We start from the raw sequence: 18,928 nt of genomic DNA, 5'->3' as shown, positions 1-18,928 counted from the left end.
CAACAGTGCCGCGCTCCCTCAGTACTGACCCTCCGACAGTGCCGTGCTCCCTCAGTACTGACCCTCCAACAGTGCCGCGCTCCCTCAGCACTGACCCTCCAACAGTGCCGCGCTCCCTCAGCACTGACCCTCCGACAGTGCGGTGCTCCCTCAGCAGTGACCCTCCGACAGTGCGGCGCTCCCTCAGTTCTGCCCTCTCTCTCTCTCTCTTTACACCCCACTGGACAGAGATATGAGGCATACACTGTATTGACCCATCCAAGTCTGGGATTGCGCTGGGCTCCCAGGAGCGTCCTGACATTTCTGCTGATCGTCTAACATAATATTGCCAGCACAGTGCAAGATACTGAATTTGCTTTCGAATATGCAGTGGCATTCTGCACACTCTCCAACGTGCTGGTCCAGTTCTGCGTATGTCCGAGTTTCTCAGTGAATGCCCAGTTGAGGGTGTCACTTCTTCCTCTCGCCTGAACGTTTGATTGAAGCAACACGCACACCAAACAACTTCTGACTACCCTACCCAGAATTTAAGTGTGGAGTGGGGCAGGGAAAGAGTGGAACAGCTACAAGAGTTACGGTATGTGTTCAGAAATCAGATACTCACATCGGTAATGCGGAAAATTTCTTCAAAGCAGGTTTCCATAAATGGCATAAAGGCAGCCCTGAAGCAAACAAAATACATTTAGCTTGAAGTCTTACTTTGGTGTAAAGATCTAACAAGAGTGAGATTGCATTCATAAGCTCCCCTTTAAAGAGATGTCCACTCTCCACAAGGACAGGATCCATTTGCCATAGGTTTTTGGCTCCTTTGCTTATTCCAGATTGTTCTGCCATTCTTTTCAGCCTATACCTCAGGGTGATTCCCAGCTGCCAATGTCCCAGGTGCCTGGCCAGTGAATGAGGAGACAATCCTCTTCAATCTAATTCAACAACTGGGTTTTAGCAGTTCATGTTTAGTTTTTGTCACAATCTCCTTTCGTCATTCTGGACAGATCCTGTTAAAAAGACTGGATCACTCGGGCCGGATTTTCAAGAACACAAGAAATACCTACAAGATCCCGAAAGGGCTCTGAAGAAACAGGAGCAGGAGTAGACCATACGACCCATCAAACCTGCTCTACCATTCAATATTACCATGGCTGATCAACTCCATTTCCCCACCCTCTCCCCATATCCCTGAATTTCCTGGGAGACCAAAAATCTGCCTATCCCAGTCTGAAACGTATTCAACGATGGAGCATCCACAACCCTCTGGGGTAGAGAAATGCCGAGTCCTTATCCTGAGACTGTGTCCCCTGTGTTTTAGATTCCCCGACCAGCGGGAAACAATCTCTCAGTGTCCACCCTGTCAAACCCCTTCACAATCTTGTGTGTTCCAATGAGATCGTCTCTCATTCTTCTAAACTTCTATATTCAGAGAATATAAGCTCAATTTACTCAGCCTCTCATCGGAGGACAACCCCATTATCTCGTGTGATCTAATGAACCTTCGCTGTGCCGCCTCCAATGCAAGTATATCCTTCCTTACACATGGAGACCAAAACTGCACACGTTCCTCCAGATGTGGTCTCACCAAAACCCTGTACGATTGTAGCAAGACTTGTGTATCCTATATCCCACACCCCACTGTTGGGGTGTAGGAAACACGGTAGCCTACTTGCACAAAGCAAGCTCCCAAAAACAGCAATGACCAGATAACAAGCAATTCTGTTCAACATCTTATCTGAAAGATGGCACCTCAGAAAGTGCAGCACTCCCTTAACACAGTATAGTACAGCGCTGGAGTATCAGCCTAGATTTTTGTGTTCAGGTCTCTAGAGTGTGACTTACAAATATGCATACGAACTAGGAGTAGGCCATTCGGCCCTTTGAGCCTGATCCATCATTCAATGAGATCACAGCTGATCTGACGGTAACCTCCGGCCTATCTGGAGTAACCTTTCACCCCCTTGCTTATCAAGAATCTGTCTAGCTCTGCCTTAAAAATATTCAAAGACTCTCTTCCTCAAAAGGTGGTGGAAGCAGAGTTCCAAAGGCTCACTCACCTCTGAGAAAAAATTTCTCCTCATCTCCGTCTTAAATGGGCAACCAATTATTTTTGAACAGTGACCCCCTAGTTCTAGATTCTCTCACAAGAGAAAACGTCCACTCCACATTCATCCTGTGAACTCCCCTCAGGATCTTAAAGATTTCAATCAAGTTGCCTCTTGCTCTTCTAAACTCCAGCAGATACAAGCCCAGTGTGTCTGACCTGTCCTCATAAGGCAACCCACCCATTCCAGGTATTATAAAAGCAAAATACTGCGGATGCTGGAAATCTGAAACAAAAACAGAAAATGCTGGAAAAGTTCAGCAGGTCTAACAGCTTCTGTGGAGAGAAAAACAGAGTTAACGTTTCAAATCTGTATGAAGAAGAGTCTGAAGAGGAGTCATACGGACTCGAAACGTTAACTCTGGTTTTCTCTCCACAGATGCTGTTAGACCTGCCGAGCTTTTCCAGCATTTTCTGTTTTCATTCCGGGTATTAGTCTGGTTAACCTTCTCTGAACTATTTCTAATGCATTTACATCCTTCCTTAAATAAGGTGACCAATACTATACACAGTATTCCAGATGGGGGTCTCACCAGTGACCTGTACAACTGAAGCATAACCTCCCTACTTTTGCATTCAATTCCTCTCACAATAAATGATAAAATTCTATTAGCTTTCCTAACTACCTGCTGTACCTGCGTACTAGCCTTTTGTGATTCATGCACTAGGACACCCAGATCCCTCTGCATCTCAGAGCTCTTCAATCTCTCACCATTTAGATAATATGCTCCTCTTTTATTCTTCTGGCCAAAATGGAGAATACTCCATTTGCCAGATCTTTGCCCACTCACTTCTCCGATTTATGTCCCCCTGTTACCTCCTTATGTCCTCTTCACAACTTACTTACCTACCTATCTATGTATCGTCAGCAAATTTAGCAACCATACTTTCGGTCCCTTCACCCAAGTCACTTATATAAATTGTAAAAAGTTGAGAGTCCAGCACTGATTCCTGTGGCACATCACTAGTTACATCCCACCAACCAGAAAAAGACCCATTTATGGCTATTCTCTGATTCTTGTTGGCTAGCCAATCTTCTATCCATGTCAATATGTTATCCGCTACACCACGAGCTTTTATTTTCCACAATAATCTTTGACGTGGCACTGTCATGAAGCTATTTTGGAAAATATTTTTCTTTTAAAATAGAGGTTTAGTCTGCAGGTGTCTTAATTAGATTAAAGTCAGCTAGTCTGGGTGCTTTGATATGTATTAGTTTGATACAGAAGAGAGATGGCGGCATTTGCATTTTTTGAATAGAGCATTCAAGAAGTGGGGTGAAAACTTGACACCTTTCTAACAGATACCAAACCATATGTTTATATCACCAATAAAATTAGTATAATGAATGGGGTTTCATCGGTAAAAGGTAAAGTTCAAAGAGGTTGCTGATGCAATGAGAATTAACCTTCAATGGGGCTGGTAGGTATAACTTTAGTAGTTTTCGGGTTTGCAGGCAGAGGTACTGTAAGAACAAAAGGCAGCTGCAAGCCTCCTACAGGCTCCACAGTGAAAGGAACCTGTTTGAATTTGTAAGGTGAAAATGCTTTGCCTGGTGTTTTGGTTAAGTCTATGGGTTGCTGTTGCCTTAATGGAGATTAGTTTGGGAATTTGTTAAAAGTTATGATAGTAGTAATTTGTAGCCATGTGTACATATATTATAACCTGTGTAAATTAATAAATTGTTTCTATTAGTTTAATGTAAAACCTCAAGAACTGATGGTCTGATTCCTGAATTTAGAGTCGCATCTCAAACATAACACTTAAAATTATAGGTTATGACAGTTGTTTAAAGATTCCCTCTGGGATTTTTAAATAACTCCGCTTTACCAACTGCATCGGTCGTAAAAGGCACCTTATCAAATGCCTTCTGGAAACCTAAGTACAGTGCATTCACCAGTTCCCTTTTATCCACAGCAGAAGTGACTCCTTCAAAGAACGCCAATAAGTTAGTTAAATATGATTCCCCTTTCACAAAACCAGATTGACCCTGCCTGATTGCCTTGAAGTTTTCTAAGTGCTCTGCTAAAACATCTTTAATAATAGCTTCCAACATTTTCCCTATGGTAGCTGTTAGGCTAACTGGCTGTTGTTTCCTGCTTTCTATCTGCCTCCCTTTTTGAATAAAGGAGTTACATTTGTTATCTTCCAATCTAATGGTACCTTCCCCAAATCCAAGGAATTTTGGAAAATCAAAACCAACACATCAACTATTCACTAGCCACTTCTTTCAAGTCGCTAGGATGAAGTCCATCAGGACCCAGGGATTTGTCAGCCCACAGCTCCAACAGTTGCTCAGTACCACTTCCCTGGTGATTGTAATTTTCCTCAGTTCCTCCCTCCCTTCCATTTCCTGATTTACAGCTATTTCAGGGATGTTACTCGTATCCTTTATAGTGAAGACCGAAGCAAACTACCTGTTCAATTCACCTGCCATCTCCTTATTTTCCATTATTAATTCCCCAGACTCACTCTAGAACCAATGCTCACGTTGTTAACTCTTTTCTTATTTGGGTATTTATAGAAACTCTTACTATCCACCTTTATATTTCTAGCTAGCTTTCTCTTGTACTCTTTTTCCTCCTTATTAATCTTTTTGTCATTCTTTGTTGTTTTTTATATTCTGTCTAATCTTCTGACCTGCCACCTATCTTTGAGCAATTATATGTTTTATCTTTTAATTTGATACTGTCTTTAACCACAGATGGTGGATCCTCTCCTTGGGAATTTTTCTTTCTCGTTGGAATGTATCTATTCTGTGTATTCTGGAATATCCCCTTAAATGTCTGCCACTGCATCTCTAGTGACCTATCCCTTAACCTCATTTCCCAGTTCACTTTAGCTATCTCAGCTTTCATTCCCACATAATAGCCTTTATTTAAGTTTAAAATACAAGTCTTGGACCCAATCTTCTCTCCCTCAAACTGAATGTAAAATTCAAACATATTGTTAGGGGGAATTAAGTTTATTGAAAGAAGAATATAGTAAGAACTCATTGGAAATACTGAAAATCTCCAGGCAGACATGGCTGCTAAGCATATTAGCAGTTGAAGATTGCACAGCCTTGAGAGTCAGTCTGGAGACAAAAAGCATGACATCAAGAATAGATTAAGTGAGCTCTCCGACAGATAGGGAAGGGGCAGATGGTCTTAGCTTAGATATGGGGAGATGAACAATGGACAAAGGGGGGGGCTTTGATGAAGCACAAGTAGTCTTGAGTTGCAAGAATCAAGGTACATGTATACGTGCCTTAATTCTGATTGGATAGTATAATTATGTATACATGCTTTAGAATAATTGGATATCAAAATCACATGTTTATGTACTCAATAGGATAGAGATAGTATGGAACCGGTGTGTCGGTTACCGATTGGATGTATTCAAATGTACTTAAATGTATTATGATAAGAAAATAGTACAAAAATAATGGAATGTAATCGATCAGGGGGCTGGGTCGCCATTTTACAGAATGGTAGCAGCTCCCTTGCATATGCTTAAATAAACCGGTTAAAAAGAAGCCCGAGTCTCTGGTGGTCATTGCAGGATCGGAGAGTGTAGCAGCTCCCCTTGAATATTATGATCATTTGGGACTTGAACACAAAACCTTTTGATTCAGAGCCACAAATGCTACCAACTGAGCCACAGCTGACATTTAAAAAGATCAATTTTTAAAAAATTCCTTCATCAGACATGGGTGTCACTGGCAACACCAATATTTGTTGGCCATCCCTGATTGCCCTTGAGGTGGTGGTGGTGAGCCGCCTTCTTGAACTGCTGCAGTCCGTGTGATGTAAATACATTCACAGTGCTGTTAGGGAGGGAGTTCCAGGACTTTGAACCAGTGACAGTGAAGGAATAGTGATATCGTTCCAAGTCAGGATGGTGTGTGGCTTGGAGGGGAACTTGCATCTGCTGCCCTTGTCCCTCAAGGTGGTAGAGGTCGCAGGTTTGGAAGGAGCCTTGGCAAGTTGCTCCAGTACACACTGCTGCCTCTGTGCGCCAGTGTTGGAGGGAGTGAATGGTTAAGGCGGTAGATTGCTGCTGATCAAGTGGGCTGCTTTGTCCTGGATGGTGTTGAGCTTCTTGAGTGTTGTTTGAGCTACGCTCATCCAGGCAAGTGGAGAGAATTCCCCATCAGTTATGCCTTGTAGGTGGTGGGCAGTCTTTGGCAGTCAGGGGGTGAATTACTCACTACAGGATACACAATTGTGTGGCAGGGAAGAGGATACTAGAAGAAATGTAATGTACAGAATGGGGTTGATGGACATTTTTTGATGGTCTTACCCAGTGTTGACTGCAATTTCTCCCAAAGCGTCACAGGCATCCTCCTTCTCATCGAGATAAGCATTCTCCACGCTGAAACTGTCCAGAACACACGGAATAATATCAGAGAATGACACATAATTTACAAAACGGAAACAGGCCATACAGCCCACCTGGTCCACGCTGGCACTTTGCATTTCATACTAGCCGATTCCCAGTCTATCTACATAACCTTCGATTCCTTTCTACCTCACGTACGTATCTAGTTTCTCCTTAAAGGCATCTATGCTATTTGCTTCACCCACTCCCTGTGGCAGTAGCAGTTTTACTTTCTAACCACTCTCAGGGTAAAAAGAATTTCTCTTGAATTCAAAATAAAGAATCTTAGGACAAGCCAAAGCGCTTTCCAGTAAATGAAGTGTCGTCACTGTTGTCATGTAGAAAATGTGCAGGCAATATATGTACAGCAAGCTCACATAATCAGCCACATGACAATGGCCAAATAATTTTTTGAAGTGATGTCCATTGCGGGATAAATATTGACCAGGACATTGGAAATAACACTCCTGTTCTTCTTTAAAATAGGAATCTGGGATCTTCCATGTCCATCCGAGAGCATGGATGGATTTAAATGCCTCATCCAAAAGATGGCACCTCCAACAGTGCAGCACCCGCTCAGTACTGCCCTGGAGTTTATTAGTGACTATCTTACATTTATGGATCTTTAGTTTTGGTTCCCCCTCTCAGTTGTGGTAAATCTATTTTGCACCTTCTCCAGTGCCTCTACGTCCTTTATACGGAGGCCACGTGCAATATGAATTAACAAAGGTTTTGTTCATTTGGTCACCCTTTTCCGGATCCCCTCCCCTGAATACGGGGCGGGGCTAATAATAGGTGGCCGCTGCCATCCTGTCCATTTTACTCAACCGCCTGAATCAAATTACAGCCCCATTCAAACTAGAAGCAAGGGATAAGCTGATCAGAACTGAAACCATCAAGCGCAGGCTCTCGAGAAGCTAGGCCTAACTAAAGAACAGGACGTAGCAACAGCTCGGAAAGGCAGTGTCAACACACCCAGTGATGTCAGCATCGTCGTCTTCCTCCTCCTCTTCTGTAATTGTCTCTTCCTCGTCGAGGTCATCATCCAGGAGCAGGAAGGTTTTGCTGTCGTTGTCGTAATGCGCCTGCGGAGAAACAACAGCAGGGAATCACTGAACCTTGCGGGATAGGCCGAGCCCAGGGAGGCATCTCGTGTGGGTGGCGGGGATTCCAGGACGGTCCCACCTGACTTTTTGTCCAAGGCAGAAAAGAGTGGTGCCGCTGCACTGAATGCCAAGGGGTTAAGTCGCATGAGGGGCCCGTCCATGCATAGTGAAAAGTTGAGCATTGCTTAAAAATAAAGAGAGAGGCATGTTGCTGAAGCTTTTTGTCTTACACTCATCAGGGCAGACACAAGAATGCCAAATTTCAAAGGAAGCAACAATTTATACTGCATACCCTTTTCTTGTGCATGTCTCTTTTCAGCAATACTCAAGTTCTGCACTACCAAGTGACTAAAGAGAAAGGCACATGGTACCCTAGTCATATATACAAAGATACGTAAGGTTCAGAATAATCTCATAAGATTAAGGTTTTTGTTTTATTTTACTATGTTCATGATTTGTACTGTAGCTAGAAACAGTTATTGCTTGGTATGTCTACTACTTAGGGACACTGCTTGGTCAATCAGGATAAAAGGAATATGTTGCAAACCATACTTGATTTGTCAGGATTGAATGATCTTAAAAGGGAGTCAAGCATAGAGACTATAATGGTATTAGGAAATTAAAGCACCTGGTATACTGAATGTCGAGTCGAGGAAGGGGTTAGTTACAGGGAGGAGAAAAGCACTAGGATTGTACCAGTAGTAGGGAGTGGATGCATCTAATGTACAGTAGTGCACGGGAGAAGCCAGCATTTGTAGATTGGAATATAAATCCAGCCAGTACTCAAGCCAAGACAGGCTCGACTCCTTGGCGATCAGCAAAATCGTGGGTGTAATTCAGGCTGGTTCTGAAAGGTGGGTTAACAAAGTGTTCACTAGTGAACCACTCTTTTCCTCAAATGCATCTCATCGCCAAAGATACACCAACCTGCATTTATGTAGCAGGAGCATTATCAGATAAAAAAATTGACACTGAGCCACATAAGGAGATAATAGAACAGGTGACCAATGGTTTGGTCAAAGAGGTAGGTCTCAAGGAGTTTTAAAGGAGGCGAGGTAGAGGGGTTTCGGGAGCAAATTCCACAGCTTAGGTGTGCAGCAGCTGAAGAACGGCGGCCAAAGGCAGAGCGATTGAAATCAGGGATTCACAAGTAGCCAGAATTGGTGGAAGAGAGTGATCTCGGAGGATTAGGAAAGGTTACAGAGATAGGGAGGGGTGAGACCTATGGAAGAATTTGGACACAAGAATACTGTTGAACGAATACTTCACATCCGTCTTCCTCCATGAGAATGAGGGGTTGAAAGAATACTTCACATCCGTCTTCACCCAAGAGAATGAGGATGAAGGTATGGAGCTCGGGGAGAGAGACTGTGAGATTCTTGAGCAAATTGATATAGGGAGTGACAGGGTATTGGAGGTGTTGGCAGGCTTAAAAGTGGATAAATCTCCAGGTCCGGTTGATTTGTGTCCCAGACTGCTGAGGGAGGCAAGGGAGGAGATCGCAGGGGCTCTGACCCAAATTTTTAATTCCTCTCTGGCCACGGGGGAGGTGCCAGAGGACTGGAGAACAGCTAATGTGGTTCCGCTATTTAAGAAAGGTTGTAGCGACAAACCAGGGAACTACAGACCAGTGAAACTCAGGTCAGTGGTAGGGAAAATATTGGAGAAAATTCTGAAGGAGAGTATCTATCTCCACTTGGAGAGGCAACGTTTGATCAGGAATAGTCAGCATGGCTTTGTCAGAGGAAGGTCATGCCTAACAAATTTGATTGAATTTTTTGAGGAGGTGACCAGGTGTGTAGATGAGGGTAGTGCAGTTGGTGTAGTTTATATGGATTTCAGCAAAGCCTTTGACAAGGTCCCACTTGGGAGACTTTTAAAGAAGGCAAATGCACATGAGATACAGGGTCATTTGATACGGTGGATTCAAAATTGGCTTAGTTGTAGGAGACAGAGGGTGATGACAGAAGGCTGCTTTAGTGACTGGAAGCCAGTGTCCAGTGGTGTACCACAGGGATCTGTGCTGGGTCCCCTATTATTTGTCATTTATATAAACGACATAGATGACTATGTGGGGGGTAGGATTTGTAAATTTGCGGGTGACACAAGATTGGCCGGGTGGTTAATAGTGAGGTTGAGTGTCTTGGGCTGCAGGAAGATATAGACGGTATGGTCAAATGGGAAGATAAGTGGCAGATGGGACTGAACCCTGAAAAGTGTGAGGTGATGCACTTTGGAAGGAGTAATCTGACAAGGAAGTATTCAATGAACGGCATGGCACTAGGAAGTTCTGAGGAACAGAGGGATCTTGGCGTGTGTGTCCATAGATCTCTGAAGGCAGAGAGACATGTTAGTGGAATGGTGAAAAAGGCATATGGGACACTTGCCTTTATCAATCAAGGCATAGATTACAAAAATAGGGAGGTCATGTTGGAGTTGTATAGAACCTTGGTGAGTCCACAGCTGGAGTACTGCGTGCAGTTCTGGTCGCCACATTATAGGAAGGATGTGATTGCACTGGAGGGGGTGCAGAGGAGATTCACCAGGATGTTGCCTGGGATGAAACATTTAAGTTATGAAGAGAGGTTGGATAGACTTGAGTTGTTTTCGTTGGAGCAGAGAAGACTGAGGGGTGACCTGATCAAGGTGTACAAGATTATGAGGGGCATGGACAGGGTGGATTGGGAGCAGCTGTTCCCCTTAGTTGAAGGGTCAGTCACGAGGGGGCACAAGTTCAAGGTGAGGTCAGGAGGTTTAGGGGGGATGTGAGGAAAAGCTTTTTTACCCAGAGGGTGGTGACGGTCTGGAATGCACTGCCTGGGAGGGTGGTGGAGGCGGGTTGCCTCACATCCTTTAAAAAGTACCTGGATGAGTACTTGGCACATCATAACATTCAAGGCTATGGGCCAAGTGCTGGTAAATGGGATTAGGTAGGTAGGTAAGGTGTTTCTCAAGTGTCGGTGCAGGCTCGATGGGCCGAGGGGCCTCTTCTGCACTGTGTGATTCTGTGAAGAATGGGAATTGTAAATTTGACGTAATGCTGGACCGGCAGCCGATGTGGGCCAGACAGACACAGAGTTTTGGATAAGCATAAACTCACAGAGTGGAAGGTGAGAGACCAGGAACACAGATTAATGATTAGGGGAAACAATTCCAGGCTTCAAGCTGAGTCTACAGAGAGATATAGACAGGTTCAGTGAGTGGGCAAAAAACTTGGCAGATGAAACATAATGTGGGAAAATGTGGGGTTATGCACCTTGGCAGGAAGAATAGAGGAGCTGAATACTATTTAAATGGAGAAAGACAACAGAAAGCTGCAGCACAGAGGGATTTGGGAGTCCTTGTGCATGAAGCCCAAAAAGCTAATGTACAAGTTCAGCAGGTAATAGGGAAGGCAAATGGAATATTGGCCTAAATTTCAAAGGGAAAGGTGTATAAAAATAGGAAAGTCTTGCTAAAGCTATAAAAGGCACTAGTTAGACCACACCTAGAATACTTTGAACAGTTTTGGTCCCCTTATCTATGGAGAGATATACTGACACTGGAGGCAATCCAGAGAAGGTTCACTAGGCTGATCCTGGGAATGAAGGGATTTTCTTATGAGGAGATGTTGAGGAGGTTGGGCCTGTACTCCTTGGAGTTTAGAAGAATGAGAGGCGACCTTATTGAAACATATAAGATTCTTAGGGGGCTTGACAGGGTAGATGTTGAGAGGTTGTTTCCCCTAGTGGGAGTGTCTAGGACCAGAGGGTATAATCTCAGAGTAAGGGGTTGCCCAGTTAAAACAGATGAGGAGGAATTTCTTCTCTCAGAGGATAGTCAATCTGTGGAATTCTTTACCGCAGAGGGCTGTAGAGGCTGGGTCATTAAATATATTCAAGGCTGAGATAGACAGATTTTTAATCAGTAAGGGAGTCAAGGGTTATGGGGAAAAGGCAGGAAAGTGGAGTTGAGGATTATCAGATAAGCCATGATCTCATTGAATGGCGGAGCAGACTCGATGGGCTGAATGGCCTACTTCTGCTCCTACATCTTATAGTCTGAGGAAAATGGGGAGACTGGGACACAAATTTTGTTTTTAAAACGGCTGCGGGGACAGACAGAAGGCTAAAATGAAGACTTCAGAATGTAGAAACCCTGTTTGAACCGGGACAAGGCAGTGGGTTCTAAAGTCACATGGGGCAAGACCTTGCTGCCCAAACGCCTTGTCCAATTATACCCTACCGTAACTCCTTCTGTCGATTTGATGGACAGCAGCATCACGGTAGTCATCTTCTCAAGGTGAAGCGCCATGCTTGGACCCATCACCACCGACAGGGCAGCAAAGAGACTGTACCTGCAATCAGACAAGACATCAAGGCCTTGGAGAGGGTGCACAGCAGATTGACAAGAATAGTGCCAGGCATGATTAACTTACGTCACGTTGGGAGAGAGAAGCTGGGGCTGGTCTCCTTGAAGCAGAGAACGTTAGGGGGAGATTTAATAGAGGTGCTCAAAATTATGACGGGTTTCGAAAGAGATTGGGAGATAAGATCATTCGCAAAAGGATTAGAACAGAAAGATGAGAAAAATTTCTTTTTAAAAACAAAGCGAGTTGTGATCTGGGATGCGCTGCCTGAAGGAACTTTCAAAGGGAATTGGATAAATATACTTGACGGGGAAAAATTTGAAGGGAGCTGGGGAAAAGAGCAGCGGAACGAGCCTAATCTGATAGCTCCACCAAGGAGCCAGCATAGATGGGATAGCGCGAATAAGTTCTTCCTATGTTGTATCATTCTATGAGCTGATGCTGTGCCACAACAACAGCAACAACTTGCATTTATATAGCATCTTTAACACAGTCACACTTTCCCAGGCACTTTACAGGTATTTAAATGCAGAAAAAATGACACCAAGACATGAAGAGAAATCAGGGCAGGTGGCCAAAAACCTGGTTAAAGAGTTGGGTTTCAAGGAAGGGTGTAAAGAAGGAGCGTGGGGTAAAGAAACAGAGAGGTTTAGGGAGGGAATTCCAGAGGTATTTGAAGGCACAGCCACCAATGGTGGAGCGATGGAAGTCAGGAATGTGGAAAAAGGATTGGAGGAGAGCAAATATATAAGGGTCGTGGAGTTGGAGGAGATGACAGAGGTAGGAAGGGGAGAGGCAATAGGGGGAAGGATGGGAGACTTGGTGCAAGTTAAGACACAGGGCAGCAGAGTTTAAGGTGAGCTGAGGGGAAAATGACAGTCCGGCTAGGAGAGCATTGGGCTGATGGAGTTTGAAGGTAACAAAAGCACAGAGGAAGGGTTTAGCAGCAGATGGGCTACGGCAGGGACAGAGGCGGGTGCTAATGGGACAGTGGAAGGAGCAAGGAACTTGCACAGAAATCTCGAGCATCTCGGAGGGGAGGTGACTATCCCGAAATTCTTGCTAACCACACCCCGCCACCACAGGGAAAACTTACGTGCACCTCCGCAAATCAGGATCATCTACATGGTCAATGAGATTCAGACCAAGTTGGCAGCATTCCTCGGAAAGGGGTAAAAAGGTTTCTTTCCCAATCATTCGAGCAAGCACCCCCAAGGTTTCTGTAATTGGGAACAACTGTTAAAGCCTGTTCAGTCCTGTTTCTCACTTCTACTTCTCAAGTCTTTCTTTTTAATAACGATTTTAAAAATAAAGACAATCATGTACAGCCATCATTCACATCCTCCGCATGCTTGCAAGACGGGAACAGAACCTGTTAGATGCAGAGTTAAGCTCCCTCTACACAGTCCCCATCAAACACTCCCAGGACAGGTACAGCACGGGGTTAGATACAGAGTAAAGCTCCCTCGACACTGTCCCCATCAAACACTCCCAGGACAGGTACAGCACGGAGTTAGATACAGAGTTAAGCTCCCTCGACACTGTCCCCATCAAACATTCCCAGGACAGGTACAACACGGGGTTAGATACAGAGTAAAGCTCCCTGTACACTGTCCCCATCAAACACTCCCAGGACAGGTACAGCACAGGGTTAGATGCAGAGTAAAGATCCCTCTACACATTCCCCATCAAACACTCCCAGGACAGGTACAGCACTGGGTTAGATACAGAGTAAAGCTCCCTCTACACCGTCCCCATCAAACACTCCCAGGACAGGTACAACACGGGGTTAGATACAGAGTAAAGCTCCCTCTACACTGTCCCCATCAAACACTCCCAGGGCAGGGACAGCACGGGGTTAGATACAGAGTAAAGCTCCCTCTACACTGACCCCATCAAACACTCCCAGGGCAGGTACAGCACAGGGTTAGATACAGAGTAAAGCTCCCTCTGCACTGTCCCCATCAAACACTCCCAGGGCAGGGACAGCACGGATTAGTTTCAAAATAATGTTCCCTCCATACATGCAGCATACCTTGACTCAGTTTAATTCCTATCCTGTATTGCAGTTAACCCTCAGCTGTTTTGTGTATAGTCGGAATCACACAGAGACTGCTCCAACAAGAGAGTTAAATGAGACCTTGAAAAGGACTTGCATTTTTATGGCACCTTTCATGACCTCACAGTACTTCACAGCCAATAAAGGAAAACATGGTAGCCAATAGACACACAGCAAGTGAACCACAAACGGCAGTCACCAGTTAATTTGATTTAAAAAGATGATGGTAGTTGGGAGGACAGATTTTTTGCCCCTGAAGACCAGGAAAAACTCCACTACTTTTGACATAATGAGGTAAAAAGGTCTTTATCCTTAACGGTCACTGGGTCAAAATCCTGGAACTCCCTCCCTAACAGCACCGTGGCTGTACCTACACCACACAGGGGACAAAATCCTGGAACTCCCTCCCTAACAGCACTGTGGGTGTACCTACACCACACAGGGGACAAAATCCTGGAACTCCCTCCCTAACAGCACTGTGGGTGTACCTACACCACACAGGGGACAAAATCCTGGAACTCCCTCCCTAACAGCGCTGTGGGTGTACCTACACCACACAGGGGATAAAATCCTGGAACTCCCTCCCTAACAGCGCCATGGGTGTACCTACACCACACAGGGGATAAAATCCTGGAACTCCCTCCCTAACAGCACTGTGGGTGTACCTACACCACACGGTCAAAATCCTGGAACTCCCTCCCCAACAGCGCCGTGGGTGTACCTACACCACACAGGGGACAAAATCCTGGAACTCCCTCCCTAACAGCGCTGTGGGTGTACCTACACCACAGGGACAAAATCTTGGAACTCCCTCCCTAACAGCGCTGTGGGTGTACCTACACCACAGGGACAAAATCCTGGAACTCCATCCCTAACAGCGCCGTGGGTGTACCTACACCACAGGGGACAAAATCCTGGAACTCCCTCCCTAACAGCGCCGTGGGTGTACCTACCCCACACAGGGGACAAAATCCTGGAACTCCCTCCCTAACAGCGCTGTGGGTGTACCTACACCACAGGGACAAAATCCTGGAATCCCTCCCTAACAGCGCCATGGGTGTACCTACACCACAGGGACTGCAGCAGTTCAAGAAACAAGCTCACCACCACCTTCTCAAGGGCAATTAGGGATGGGCAATGAATGCTGGCCCATCCAGTGACGCCCACATCCTGTGAATGGATTAATAAAGTTTAATGTCTCATCCCGAAAGAGGACATTTTCCACAGCGTGACACTCCCTCAGCACTGACCCTCCGACAGTGCGGCTCTCCCTCAACACTGACCCCCCGACAGTGCGGCTCTCCCTCAGTACTGACCCTCCGACAGTGATGCGCTTCCTCAGTACTGACCCTCTGACAGTGCGGCTCTCCCTCAGAACTGACCCACCGACAGTGCGGCTCTCCCTCAGTACTGACCCTCCGACAGTGCGGCGCTTCCTCAGCACTGACCCTCTGACAGTGCGGCGCTTCCTCAGCACTGACCCTCCGACAGTGACAGTGCGGCTCTCCCTCAGCACTGACCCTCCGACAGTGCAGCGCTCCCTCATTACTGACCCTCCGACAGTGTGGCACTCCCTCAGCACTGACCCTCCGACAGTGCAGCTCTCCCTCAGTACTGACCCTCCCACAGTGCGGCTCTCCCTCAGCGCTGACCCACCGACAGTGCGGCGCTTCCTCAGCACTGACCCTCCGACAGTGCAGCGCTCCCTCATTACTGACCCTCCGACAGTGCGGCACTCCCTCAGCACTGACCCTCCGACAGTGCAGCTCTCCCTCAGTACTGACCCTCCGACAGTGCGGCTCTCCCTCAGCGCTGACCCACCGACAGTGCGGCGCTTCCTCAGCACTGACCCTCCGACAGTGTGGCTCTCCCTCAGCACTGACCCTCCGACAGTGCGGCGCTCCCTCAGCACTGACCCTCCGACAGTGCGGCGCTCCCTCAGCACTGACCCTCCGACAGTGCGGTGCTCCCTCAGCACTGACACTCCGACAGTGCTGCGCTCCCTCAGTGATGGCACAGGGAGTGTGGGCCCCAAATTGAGGGACTTGAGTTTCTGGAGTGGGAATCCCTACCCTCAAGAAATGGATAATAGACATTTAAAATACATCCTGAATATTGAGAACCTGCGTGAATATGACAAGCAGCCCATTCATTGGTATATCACTTTCCAATTTGATGAGATTCCAGCAGACTGACGAATCATGAATCATCTGCTTACGTTCTCCCTCTATGTCAACTTGCCACCAATGCCAAGAAAGGAAGTCTCACCTAGTGACTGGATCTGAACCTGACGCAGCTCCTCGCTTGTGTTCACCAAGTATCCTTTCAGCTGCACGATAACGGCTTCAAAATACGGAAGCAGGGCCTCCTTGGCAGCGCTGGCTGAGGCCGAGGGAGAAAAGAAATCGGGAAGGTGTTAGCAGTGTTGTGGAGACTCTGGCAAAATAGTGTTCAACATCATGAATGGCTTTGATAGAGGAAATAAGGAGAAACTGTTCACCGTGATGACAAACGGTAACCAGATTGACATAAAATGCAGAGCTGAGGCAGCGAGTCGTGATCTGGAACGTGCTGCCTGAAAGGGAGGCGGAAGGCGTTACAAGAGTAACTTCCAAAAGGGAACCAGCTAAATACCTGCAGGGCTACAAGGAAAGAGGCAGCGGAGTGGAAGTTTGAGGAGGGCTTTTTGAAAGAGCCACTAGAGACAAGATGGCCGAATGGCCTCCTTCCGGGGTTTGTGATTTGGCGAAGGAGCATTTGAACATGAATAATACGATCCCTACTCACCGATAGCACCAATTGCGCTGACTGCCAATTCCTTCTCGCGGTTGCTGCTGGACGAGCACAGTGCTGTCAACATCCTGTCCATCAGCGTGGGCAGGTACGGCTCAATCTTCTTCCCTACACAACCCACCAGCAAACAAAACAAAAAGGCAGTTAAGGCCACATCTGGAGCATTGACCATTCGTTAAATCTCTGGTCAGACCACATCTGGAACATTGACCATTCGTTAAATCTCTGGTCAGACCACATCTGGAGCACTGACCATTCGTTAAATCTCAGGTCAGGCCTCATATGGAGCACTGACCATTCGTTAAATCTCTGGTCAGGCCACATCTGGAGTACTGACCATACGTTAAATCTCAGGTCAGACCACATCTGGAGCATCGCATTCACCTCTGGCCACCGCACCTCACAAAGGATGTATTGGCCTTGGAGAGGATTCAGGACAAATTCATCAGAATGATGCCGGACAGGGAAGTTCTCCCTGGAGTACCGGGTCAATATTTAATCGGTCATCACCTTACGGCTGTTTGTGGGAGCTTGCTGTGCGCAAACTGCTGCCCTGTTTCCCCCATTGCAATAGTGAGTACGCTTTGGGACTTCCTGAGATTTCAAAAGGTGCTACAGGAATACGAGTCTTTCTTTCTCATGTGCCCATGTTCGATTTTGCTGACTATTTTTATGTGCTTGTTTAATTGTGCACTCATATTTCATTAGGAGGCATGTAGAAATACTGAGGAAGGGCACCAATGGGGTTTTAGCAGTATGAGAGGTTGTTCCAGGGTGTTGGAATAGCAATAACGGGGAAGGAGGGGTCATTAGCTGTCAGAGTGGTGGGGGTTGGGTTTTAGGAGACACAGAGTGTGAAGAGCACCCACAAGTGTTTAGTTCAGTTAAGAGTGAAATAGGAGTTGGAAGCAGGTGACATTACGAAGCTCATGGGCTCTGCAGTCCAGCTTAGGGGTGAACCGAGATCTGGCTTCGCAAGAAGCCAAGATAAGGAATAGGGTCAGCGGCTAGGGAGCAGGGCCAAAGACAAAGGCTTTGGTCTTTCCTAAAATCTGAAGGTCATGTCACCAAAGAGAAACATACGCATGAGAAGGGGACCTTTGAAGGGACTGGTGGGGTGGAATCTAAAGATATGTGTGTATGGGTGGAAAGAGAAGCCATTGCTGGAAATGCTGCAGCCACAGTTGAATAGGTAAGAGTGGAATTAAGCAAGGATGGTCCCACAGAGCAGGATGATGGGGGAAGATGGCATAGTCACAGGGATTTCTCTCCATGTTAATGGCACTATTCGAAATGCAAGTTCTTAACTCTGTGTAAATTTAACTCACAATAAATTCAAATTAGCCTGAGCTACATGATGTGTCAGTGTGGTGCTTTTTCCATCTCCTAGAGAGTTTGGAGAGTATAACTGCATTCTTTACTATTGCCAATATGTACAAATAGGTTAACCGTTCACCATACCGAAGTTTAAGTTTCAGTTCATTGGAAGCCAACTATTTGCCTTGATCCCGAAGCAAGCATTGGGGAAAAAGCCAAAAAACTTCATGCAGAGTTTCACACAGGAGCTGCTCAAAACAAATCGAGTGTTACCTTACCCAGATTCTCCACAAAATTCTCCAGTGCGTAATAAGCCTTTGTGAGATGGCCACCCTTCGAGTTGTCGATCGTCCCCAGGTAGTTCAGGAGAAGCGGCATGATCTCGTCGGAATATTTACTAATATCAGGCTGCGGGAAATGGGGTGGTGGGGAGAGGAAGGAAGAGACAAACAGGGAAAGGCATGAAATAAAGCATTGAAACACACCGAGAAGGCATTGCTGGGCAGCTGAAAGTGGCACCACAGCAGGATTAAAAAAACATGCCGGTTGCGATTTGACAAACGGTGATGTTTTCAACGGGTGGCCAAAGTTGGTGAGCAAGCGACAGAATGAGACAGCAATGACCTGCGACAGGATGAAGCAAAAGGAAGCAGCAGCGGGGAGGGAGAGTGAGACAGCACTAGCCCAAGAGAGCAACCACAAAATGAGACACTAAGATGAAATGTTAAAAAAATCTCACTCACCCACCCTCCCAACTAAAGCAGCTAGTGAGAGGGAAACAGTAAAAGCAAAATAAAAAAGGATTAAGAAACATTCTGTAATTGACCAAGTGTGAGCAGGAACTTTTAATC

At 46.1% G+C, this 18,928-nt stretch overlaps 1 protein-coding gene across 1 annotated transcript in view; it reads right to left on the bottom strand.

Moving 5' to 3' along the window:
* The window catches only part of ipo4 (importin 4), a 57,552-nt gene that overhangs the window by 5,332 nt on the left and 33,292 nt on the right, over window positions 1-18,928 (bottom strand). Inside the window, exons 14-21 of the mRNA XM_078536255.1 lie at window positions 18,356-18,485; window positions 16,755-16,868; window positions 16,236-16,349; window positions 13,005-13,128; window positions 11,785-11,896; window positions 7,430-7,539; window positions 6,377-6,454; window positions 605-662 (exon numbers count right to left, since the gene is read on the bottom strand). Coding sequence (XP_078392381.1) covers window positions 605-662; window positions 6,377-6,454; window positions 7,430-7,539; window positions 11,785-11,896; window positions 13,005-13,128; window positions 16,236-16,349; window positions 16,755-16,868; window positions 18,356-18,485 — 840 coding nt within the window. The remainder of the gene's footprint in view (window positions 1-604; window positions 663-6,376; window positions 6,455-7,429; window positions 7,540-11,784; window positions 11,897-13,004; window positions 13,129-16,235; window positions 16,350-16,754; window positions 16,869-18,355; window positions 18,486-18,928) is intronic.

This window comes from Cetorhinus maximus, unplaced genomic scaffold, assembly GCF_964194155.1.
Source record: "Cetorhinus maximus unplaced genomic scaffold, sCetMax3.hap1.1 HAP1_SCAFFOLD_1046, whole genome shotgun sequence".
Classification (NCBI taxonomy): domain Eukaryota; kingdom Metazoa; phylum Chordata; class Chondrichthyes; order Lamniformes; family Cetorhinidae; genus Cetorhinus; species Cetorhinus maximus.
This window is presented reverse-complemented; position numbering and strand designations above follow the sequence as displayed.